This window comes from Cimex lectularius, unplaced genomic scaffold (genome assembly GCF_000648675.2).
Source record: "Cimex lectularius strain Harlan isolate CLEC.00 unplaced genomic scaffold, Clec_2.1 scaffold43, whole genome shotgun sequence".
Lineage (NCBI taxonomy): Eukaryota > Metazoa > Arthropoda > Insecta > Hemiptera > Cimicidae > Cimex > Cimex lectularius.
The window spans coordinates 632,290-643,814 of NW_019392661.1; the positions used below are offsets into that span (position 1 = coordinate 632,290).

Consider the following 11,525-nt stretch of genomic DNA (forward strand, 5'->3'; position numbering starts at 1 on the left):
GCAAAGCTGCCGGAGATACAGGAAGTATCTCAGAAATGAATTTTATTTTTGAAAGTGGAAAAAAGAAAGAATTTTTATTTGATTATTTTTGTTGCTGCCAAAACTCTGGCTGATTTAACTAACATGTCATATTAAGTTTTTAACATTATTTTATAAAATTTACAAATGCTTTTTTACAGAACTTCTGTTTGTCTTTTGTCTTGTCAATTGAGAATCAGAATTTGTACAAGACTTTTTAGCCCAATTTGACATGTAAGATAATTATAAGATCTGTTCACAGAACAATATTGTTTAAATTATATAGGTTCTTCATTAGATAATCAAATGATATGCCTATTTTATTATGTACAGTTGAAAAGATTAATAATAAACAGTCCAGCTGTTAATTGTTCGATTCAAGCGCAAAGCATGATATATTAAACCAAAAGTAGACTTTTTCGATCACGGGGAATATTCATAATTCGGTGATATTGAAAAAATAAAAAACCTAAAGTATGGTATTAACGAGTTCTCTAAGACCTAGTTAGAAATAAAAAAAATTAATTTAGTAAATATAAGCCCCTAAAAACTTTGTCTGCAGGCAATGAATGGTCAAAACTACGTAATTTCAAAAGTTAAGGGTTTTCTAAAGTTCTGTCTCGGTATCATTGAAGTTTATTTTTATCACAATTAATTAAGGTTTTTAGTTGAGATAAAAAAAAGTCAATGGCACGAGCGGGATTCGAACCCATGATCTTCGGCTAGATACGCCGCTGCTCGACCACTTGAGCTATCGTGACCTCGATCCTCTCAGACACTAACTTCCTATCTCAACCCCACCTTTTTGAATTTTCCCTCCTTTTTGCCATTTTTCAATGCCATTATCTCAACTAAAAACCTTAATTAATTGAAACATATTAATTGGTCAAGTGGACCACGAAATTAGTGAATTTGTTTTTATTGTATTCCATGTGCTATCATAATTAATTTTTAGAATATAAAAACATTTTTTGATTTTTGTCAAAACGGTGTTTTTTTTGCTTTTAAAAAATCAAATTGGAACTTACGTATTTAATTTTGTTATCGGGTATTATGTTTAGTGAAAGCAAGTTGATTTGTCTATGATAAGAAAAAACATGCAGTCAAAATTTATTATAATGAGACAGAAGTTATAATATTCCAAAGGAAGTAAAATTTAAAAACATATGCCGTTGGGAACTTTTGTGATATAGCAGCTGAATAGACTCTCTTGGAAAATTCCAAATGTTCCAAAAAGACGACTGAAACGTAGTAGTTGGATCCATCAATTGTGACAGTATCTGTGACGAGCCCGAGGAAACTGTCTTGTTCGCAGATGAGAGCCGACCCTTTATCCACATTCTCCGCCGACTCAAAGCACATCAGATAGTTCTGCGAGTATCTCCTGAAAACGTCGCAGTCGTGCGCACCTGAAGTGCAAGTTTTGCAGATGCAATTGCCGACATTTGTCAAAGAGATGCCCGTCCTGTGCAGTTCATCTTTGTACGTCAGTGTCGCCAGGTGGCAGCTAGCCAAGGAATAGTCCAACAAACGTTTCCGCAACTCGTTCGAGACCAGTTTGACGAACGATCTTTCAGGCACCACCCGTACGGTCAGGTCGAGATAGCAATAGTTGTGGATGTAACAGTGCGAGTCGCGAAGCACCGTGAATCTACGTGACGGGTATATTTCTTTAATTCCCACATCGCCTTTTCTTGTCAATATGTACAGGGTGCCGAGAGGATCTTGGTCAGACGTGGCCTTTTTCAACAAACCCAAAATGCAAGAGTAGACGGAAACTAGAAATTCTGCGTTTACCAATACGGAAAGGCAGCCTCCACTGCTTTTGGATCTCACCTCTACCATAAAATCGCTTGGCCTGTAGTCGTCTCTTGCTCTCGACAAATGAGAGAATACTAAAATGCAAACAAAGAAAATAAATACCATACTTTGAAAAAACCGAGTCAAATTATTGGCATATGTTTTATTACTATTAATCAAAAACAAATATATTTATAAAACAAAAAAAATTAAAATAGTAAGCTCAACACGGAACAACAAAAGAATATTGAAAATAAGATTTAATGAGTTCTCACATATTTTAGCTAAAATGTTTTATTATTATTAATAAATAAAAAAAACATATTTATAAAAGAAAAAAGATTAACATTAAGCAAGAAAAAATTTACACTGACAGGCAAACAATTCCAGCCAATTGATTTTTTTTTTCATTTTCTCGATAAAAGAAAATTCTGCTCTTGAATTGTCTCATTGTTGTTATCAATAAATATTTGTTTATGCTATGTTTTAAATTGAGAATATCAATTAGCGGTAAACACACTTAATCGTTAATCTAAAACAAAGATAAAGGATTTTTCAATGTTTACTTTTTATGGAATTTAAAATTCAATATTTCAGTAAATATTCAGTCCCATTTGAATTCTGAAGCAATAAACGGTTTAGTTTTCATCTTTCTCTTACTTTCAATTTTTAAACTTAAAAATACCACTAAGTGCATGTTGCGCGTGGTGTGGCACTTATTGATGATGGATTCCGTCAGGTATGCGGCTACTGCCATCGGAGTTGACTACGAAACTCTGCGAGACGCCGTTAGACGTATTCGAGAAGCTGGGTCCTACCACAGAAGGCCCAATTCTTGACATCCTGGGGTAACCACAGGATGGGCGTTTTTTGACTTTGAGAATTTTACGAAACCGGCACCTTACTGTTGTTCAAGCGATTCATCAGCTCCAGGACGTTCGAGGTGTCCAGATTTTTGAACGCACTGCTCGCAGAAGATTAAATCGGTATGGACGGATAGCTTTTCGCCCGTAAGAGGAATTGACCAGAATACACAGAGTTGCACGGCTGGCATTGCTCGAGACACAGCCATTGGTCTTTGGACGATTGGTCTTCTGTACTTTTTAAAAGCGAATGAAAGGTACGGAGCTTGTAATTTTTCCCAGATCCAACCTTTTCAACGTAGCTCAGTGATGGTGTGGGAGGGAATTTCAATGGAGAGTCGCCCAGAGTTGGTTCTTGTGTCGTAGAGGATCTTTGACGGCCACTCGCTATGTGGATGAAATATTGCAACACCATGCGTTGCCTATCCTCGATGAAATCAGGGATAATCCTATTCTAATGCCCGTCCACACGTCGCTCGCATAGTACAAACGCACCTTCAACAGCATAACAACAGGGTCTTAGCTTGGCCAGCCCGATCTCCAGACTTGAATCCCATCGAACATTTATGGGATAACCTCAAAAGACGAATAAGTGCACGTCCACCACTTCCTGATACACGCCACGATCTTGAAAGTTCTCTTTGTGAAAAATGGGCTAACCTCCAGCAAAGAGACATTTCCAGACTGGTAAAAAGTATGCCGAGGCGTCTTCGAGATTTATTAAAGCGATATTTAAATGTTAATTAAAAATCTACAACAAATTTTATCTGTCCGTCTTTTTATTTCATTTTCGTTAGCATATTACCTTTTTTTAAAACTTTTTTAGACAAATTCTCATTATTAAACGTTAAAAAACGTGAAACTTTGATTAATATATAAAAATATATACAAATCAAGTTATATTACAAGTGGATGGAATTTTTTGCCAGTCAGTGTAGTAAGTACAATAGGAAACAACGTAAGAATATTTAAAATAAGATTTAATTGGTTCTCACATAATATAGCTAAAATATTTGATTATTATTAATAAATAAAAATTATAATTATATAACAAAAAAACGTTAACACTAAGTTAAAAAAATAGTAAGTACAACACGAAACAACATAAGACTATTTAAAATAAGATTTAATGGGTTCTCACCAAATTTACTAAACTGTTTTGAGAATTGTAAAAATAAAAAATTCATTAAATAGAATAATTTTTAACATCCATCTTTCATTCAATAAAAAAAACAGTTACCTATAATAACACAAAAAATTAAATGATATAAGTTAAAAAATGATTGTTATTAAACAGATGCAGGATGGATCTATTTATCCATCTAGGATCTATAAATAAATAATTGAATTGAAATAGATAATGGTTGTTCAGAAATCGTGAGATGCGGTCTGGTGTGATGTGGGTTTCAACACGACACGCAAGAATGGCACACTTACACAGAAGACAAACAATTAGAGCCCTGAAGATGATCTCAATAAAGATCGAAACGTTGGCACGATAAAGAAAATTGCATTGCAAATGCCCGAATAAGTTTTTTTGAATGAGTTTTGGAAAGAAAAATAATTGTTACGCTATATAGTTAACACTTTAAACATAGATATTTGCATAAATTTTCGACTATTCGTCTTGATTTTTTTTTTATTCCTCTTTAAAAATATCTAATTTTGTAAACGAAAAAGAAAATAGGGCAAACTATTTGAGATTAAAGAGTTAAGTTATGATTTTGATAGTACCGTGTATACAAATTAAATTAATTGATTGAATATATAAAAAAAATATATTTTTTGCATTGTATAAATTCACTTTTTTCCACGTCCTACATATTGTTGTTAAATTTAACAATGTTTGGAAATCCCAGGCCCTGAAGATGATCTCAATAAAGATCGAAACGTTGGCACGATAAAGAAAATTGCATTGCAAATGCCCGAATAAGTTTTTTGAATGAGTTTTGGAAAGAAAAATAATAGTTACTCTATATAGTTAACACTTTAAACATAGATATTTGCATAAATTTTCAACTATTCGTCTTGATTTTTTTTTATTCCTCTTTAAAAATATCTAATTTTGTAAACGAAAAAGAAAATAGGGCATACTATTTGAGATTAAAGAGTTAAGTTATGATTTTGATAGTACCCTGTATACAAATTAAATTAATTGATTGAATATATAAAAAAAATATATTTTTTGCATTGTATAAATTCACTTTTTTCCACATCCTACATATTGTTGTTAAATTTAACAATGTTTGGAAATCCCAGGCCCTGAAGATGATCTCAATAAAGATCGAAACGTTGGCACGATAAAGAAAATTGCATTGCAAATGCCCGAATAAGTTTTTTGAATGAGTTTTGGAAAGAAAAATAATAGTTACTCTATATAGTTAACACTTTAAACATAGATATTTGCATAAATTTTCAACTATTCGTCTTGATTTTTTTTTATTCCTCTTTAAAAATATCTAATTTTGTAAACGAAAAAGAAAANTACCAACACGTTGGGAGAAATGTATTGAGAGTATGGGAAATTATTTTGATTAAAGAACATTGCTTTAAAGTAACTAGTTTCTTTTTTTTTGTTTAATACCAAAATCCTGCATTATTTTCCGGACAACCAATATATTGATAGACAGGTACATATATAAACTGTTTTATATATTCGTAAATTGTAAATAGATGAATCTTATAAATACATAAAAATGAGAAAGTACGTGTTAAGTTCATGTTAAAGGCAAAATAAATCGAATTGCTTGGGGCTTAATGGTACCCCTACTCTGGACATCTGGTTCTGGTATATTGCATCCCAAACGCAGACAAAAAAGTACAAAGAGTACAGATTTTCCAAAATCAAGTTCTACGCTTAATAACAGGTGTTCCGTACTAGTTGAAGACATAATTAAAAAACCTACCATCGCGTCCATACTGGAATACAAGAGATGCTGCCAGCAATCTACACCCTACATGTGAAAGAGTGGTCCATTACAGCTCAACACTGAAATTGGTTGGTTCTAAACCCCAGAAATTGCTTTATGGGTATAAAGAAAAAAATATATAAATAATGCCTATATGTACATAACAAAAATTATACTGTTGCTAAAGAGAATGAGAAGAATCAACGTAGATGCCATAAACAACAATTCAGTTGGATCTAGTTTGGATCGAGAGTGAATAATAATAGGGATCGTCTAATTTAATGGAAGTTATATTAATATGATCAATACAGCTCAGTGGATGTTGTTTTTTCTTTTTTAAAGATTACTGAAGTTTGTCCGAAGTGGATAATCGTGCTTCTTCAAACGTTTAGAACAGGTTTTTGACGAACGCACCGGCCAATATTATTCCGGCATCCTCGAAAGGTTTAGCTTTAGGCTTAATCGTTCAGAGCAGGTGTCTCTGAATCACACTCGCGGTGCTTGCACAGATTATCTCGCAGTTTTTTTAAACATATTGTACACCCCCGGGGGAAAATAATAAATTTGGTTCTCGCAGAAGGTCGCCTTTTGTTCGTCCAATGAGTCAAGGAACAAAAGGAAAGGCGTTGGTCCTTATCTCCTATAAGGATTTTATCGCTTCCCCCCAGGGGCTGATATAAGACCGGACATTCGTCTTCTTGACCCGAGAAAACGCGATGACGGCGTGTCGATGAAAGGAAAAAATGAGCCACTTCCCGTCCGAGAGACTGTCACTTCCTCTGGCCTTCATGTCGATAATAAAAAAAATTCTAAATATAAATTTCAATGTAACTGCTACTGTCATGGAGTGTGGGAACCACTGCGCACCGTTATACAAGATGCCTTGTACTGCACAAGGTGCCTCAGAGTTATTGCGCCGCGTTCTAACAAAGAAGTTGCAAAGTTAGTTGAAAAGAAGTTGTTTTTCTTAACTTTCGAATCAAATTAAAATTAGTTCTTTGACACCCAATTTATTATACCTATTTAAACTTTTTAATTAACTACCTTGTTTTGGCTTCTTTCAGATCAAAATATTTCTTGCATTTAGACTTAGAAACACAATATCATTAAAAGACCAAGTCCGCTGAATTAAAAAAGAAAATAATTGACTTTTTATGATCTGTATAGAAAGTCTCCTAGCAAGTTAAACATTATTTGATTAATTAACAGTGTTTAAATAATTTTCATACACATAATATGTCAAGAAATGTCAGATTTATTTTACAATTAGGGAGTGAAAGAGCAAAAAGGAGTGAGAGAAAACAAGCTGGATAAAAGAGATTAAGGTAGATAAAGATAAATACGGAATAGAGAGAAGAGAGAGAGAGAGAGAGAGAGAGAGAGAGAGAGAGAGAGAGGAAGAGAGAAATTTAAATAAAAGAAGTAGAATAAGAAGAAAAAGTCAAATACCACACAAAAAACATAAAAAAGAGAGAACATAAAAATATCGATAGAAAAAAAGAAATAAAGAAAGAGAGAGAGAGAGAGAGAGAGAGAGAGAGATAGATAGAGAGAGAGAGAGGAAGAGAGAAATTTAAATAAAAGAAGCAGAATAAGAAGAAAAAGTCAAATACCACACAAAAAACATAAAAAAGAGGGAACATAAAAAGATTGATAGAAAAGAGAGAGAGAGAGAGAGAGAGAGAGAGAGAGAGAGAGAGAGAGAAGAAAGAGGGAGAGAAAAGGTGAGTGAATGAGTGAGAGAGAGAAAGAGAGAAATTGAAATAAAGAAGCATAAGAAGAAGGAAATATTAAATACTACAAAAAAAACATAAAGAAAAGAAATAGAAAGAGAGAGAGAGGAGAGAGATTGGTAAGAAGTAGAACCTTTAATAAATCTTGTTACCCCTACATCATTATTTTTTAAATATTTTTTTAATAGTTTTACTACTGATACATATTATACTGGAGACCATAGTTGAAGAATAGATAGATATTAGAGGACTTCTAAAAATAAGATCGGAAGACTACTTGAAGTTTCCAAAGAGCAGTGAGTAAGTAGAAGTCACAAAGATTAGGATAGGAAAAACTGGTCAACTTTTCAATATTTATTATGTTACTTAATTTTTGTACATATTTGAAATGAACGGGCAAATATATTTATTTATCTATTATATTTGGAAAGCAATGTAAAGTTAATATTATGTGAGTGTATGTGTGTTTGTGTGTACTTTGTTTATTTTGAATCATGCTTAATCTGCATCCAACCTTTCGCCTGTATGGCTTAGGAATTTTTTTAAAAGAAAATAAGTCTAGTTTAGAACAAACTTCCAGCAATGACTCGTGAACCTTTTTCATGCAGAAGCCAAATTAATTATTACCTAGAGAACTTAGTTACCAGCAAACTCATTGAATTATCTTTTGATGAAATCTGCTGTTTTAAATATTTTATAGAATACAATTATAATTATATATAGAATCGTGCTGTTTAAAACGGTTTATCGTTTTTTCAACAAAATATTTGTATAAACAATAAAGTTGTCTTTAATTGTTTGACTGTTTTTGAGGAGTCAGAAAAGTTTGTAAATTAAAACAAGTTACAAGGAGAAAAAACGAGAAATCCATTCTATTCATTTGGTAAATCGAACTAAATAAACAAAAATGAAAACAAATACATTTTGATAGTTTTTCACAACTGGCATCATTTCTTTATATGCCCCACCTCTAGGTTTGCTATGTTGGTAAAATCTCAACGTACTTCTTTTATGTACAATAGTTTAAATCTATTAATTTCCTTGTTGTTTTCAGGTTATCCAGAATGCGGGCCATTTTGAAGGCAGGTGTTGAAAACGGATGGAGAATCAGAACCCGCAATTATACCCGATGCCCGCCCATTCCACCTAAAACACTTCGGTCGACAAAAACCTGTAAAAACCAACACGTTCCGTGTTTGGCTAACCTATTTATTAAAGGGGCCGGTGGTGAGGGTAAAAATGCAATTACAAAAGGCCGGACCGACGTAAAATTCAAATAATATCGACAGGATTTATGGGCCTTTTATAAACACAAGGGTTCCGAGGAGTAAAAAAATAATATCTTTACGCCTTCCAGGATCCAGCGTCAAACACCTCTGTTTTCGAAATTAAGGGCTTCGGAATGAAGGATGAGAGCATTATACAAACATAAGTGATGAGTTGATCACCTCTTTCTCATGTCCAGTCTTCACACCTGTCCTTCATACCTGAAAGCTAGCCCTTAATTAGATATTTATGCTACAAAGTATTCGGAGAATTCCGACAATTATCATTAACATTCTACTTTTTTAAATTTTCAACAGATAAAAATAAAACAGAATAGACTAGTGTTGACTAATTTTAAAGTCAAAATAACTAACAGCCAAGGTCCGCCTCCCGAATTACTTCATTTCACTGTCATCCTACAATTGACCAACTAACCTTTTAAAAATCACATAAAAACTACTGCTTTTTGTAGATCACAAAAATATTCATGCTATTTTGCATTAGGTTTGCGATTAAACAAGGTGCGGATCAGAAATTATCATTATTACTGACTATTTCAAAATAACGTTCTTTAAGGTTTTATAGTCTTTTCCTATGTAAGTTTACCTCCCAATATTTTTTATATGATTGATTGATAAATAAATTTCAATTAAATATTCGTTAAAGTTGGTGTGTTAATTTATTTCAATCAACTTTCACAAGTTAGTATAATTTTCGAGAAAACACCTTCAACGGAAAAATTATCACCATTATTCCAGTTTTCGAAATAAATTAACATATTATTTCCTGTCAGAAATTTTGTTTATTCAGGTATAAATTAATAGTAATTTTAACTCAATGGACATTTATTATTTATTGAATAATTTGTTGTTTTTTCCGTTCAATTTTTTTTACGAGGGTTCGCAACAACATAGCTTACATCAACCCTCGGGGTGCCGGTGTTTTTGAAAAAAATTCCATTTCTAATTGAATGCAAGGGCGCCGGATTCGAACCCGGGACCGTTATTTTACAGTGATGATCGGCCACCCCATCCCTATTCAAATGTTCAGATGTTCTTCATTAATACATTAATTTAATTACTTGCGTTTTTAATATAGATTATTGTATTTGCGTGTTACAATTACTGTAATATAAACATTACAAAACTTAATAACAAATTACTTTGAAAAGTCATATAACACTCCGTATGAAAAAAACCTAGTCTGGAATCGTCACAATTTTGCTGCCAAATTTTCACAACCCTGGTGTCCAACTGGATTTTTTTGCATTTTTACAATTTATCGTTAATCACATTAAGCAAATAGCATAATATATTAATATGTTAACCTATGTCTTTTGAGATGAATAATTACAAAGCTTATTACTTTTCATCCTTACGTTATGTTGTTTATCATTACTATTTTTTCAAATTATCAGTGTTTCGAGTTTTTCATAAAAAATAATTTCATTAATTAATTTTTGGTAGTATTTTCGAATAATGCCAGTTATTTGAATTTTTACGTTAATTAACATGTATTTTCATAGATTCAATTATCACCAAAATTAGTTTAGATAATTACCAACCATTTTTGATCAAAATCAAGAATTCCTAGCAAAACTACTTTAAATAGTAACCCCGCTTAAGTTTGAACGTAGAAATAAAATAATTAATTAATAATTGTGTACAGGGTAATAATAAAATAATACCCAACTCTTTATTTTCATTTGTAGGCCATATTTTTTTCTTAAGTTTCAGTTTAGAAGTTTGGTTGTTTAAAGTTTTACCTCAGGGTGTTCGGATTTTTCTTGCTTTACGAAAACTTAAAAAATGTTATTCAATCGTGTTTTCGCTGTGAAATTTTTATTATTCATCACCGTTGCTCTTGTGCCAGTTTTGAAATATTCTCGGCTACTGGAATCTCTGAGTATACACTTTTGCCGTTTTACATCCTGCCATCCACTATTCAGCATTCGCGTCATACATGATGACTTTTTCTTCAATTTTAAATCTCCTAAATAAAAAAAATTGAAAAGATATAAAATAAACTTAGAGAAATGTAACTTCAATGTACAATAAAAGCCAGATGCAAAAAGTAAACTGGGCAATAATTATTGCAATTAAAGAGATAAACATGATAATTATGCAAACATCTTAAAATTGCATTGCAAATGCCCGAATAAGTTTTTTTGAATGAGTTTTGCAAAGAAAAATAATAGTTACGCTATATAGTTATCACATTAAACATAGATATTTGCATACATTTTCAACTATACGTCTTGATTTTTTTTATTCCTCTTTAAAAATATCTAATTTTGTAAACGAAAAAGAAAATAGGGCATATTATCTGAGATTAAAGAGTTAAGTTATGATTTTGATAGTACCCTGTATACAAATTAAATTAATTGATTGAATATATAAAAAAATATATTTTTTGAATGGTATAAATTCACTTTTTTCCACATCCTACATGTTTTTTTTTAATTTAAACAATGTAAATCCCAGGCCCTGAAGATGATCTCAATAAAGATCGAAACGTTGGCACGATAAAGAAAACGTTTGTTTGAAACCTACCAGACCGCATCTCACGATTTCTTAATAACACAAATTAAAGTTTATATATTCAATTTCTTCGCTAAAAATGAAAGAAGGTTCCTATTTTAAACTACTCATTCTTAGTTTTGTTAAAAACAGTGTAAATTTATGTTTCCAGCGGAATTAATTTTTTTTTTACATTTATCCATTTAATTTTTTTTTAATTAAGTATATTTATTGTTTATTTACGGCCCATGTACTCGAATAAAACATAATTTTATCATTTATCATTATTCAACTTATTTTATAATTTACACTATTGTTCATTAATAAATTAATTGAATCGTTGACTTGCCTTTTGTAGATCTGCCCTGATCCCTGTGGAACTAGGCGGCCTTCCTCCGGTCTTGAACCCGTCCACCT

The 11,525-nt window shown here is 32.0% G+C and overlaps 1 protein-coding gene across 1 annotated transcript; it reads right to left on the minus strand.

Moving 5' to 3' along the window:
• Positions 1-1,009: 1,009 nt before the first annotated feature.
• Positions 1,010-11,525, minus strand: LOC112126234. Its single transcript, XM_024224905.1, has 2 exons — positions 11,458-11,525; positions 1,010-1,913 (listed from the first exon to the last, which is right to left on the minus strand). The coding sequence occupies exon 2, from the start codon at positions 1,861-1,863 to the stop codon at positions 1,132-1,134; it is 732 nt and encodes a 243-aa protein (XP_024080673.1). The 5' UTR covers positions 1,864-1,913; positions 11,458-11,525; the 3' UTR covers positions 1,010-1,131.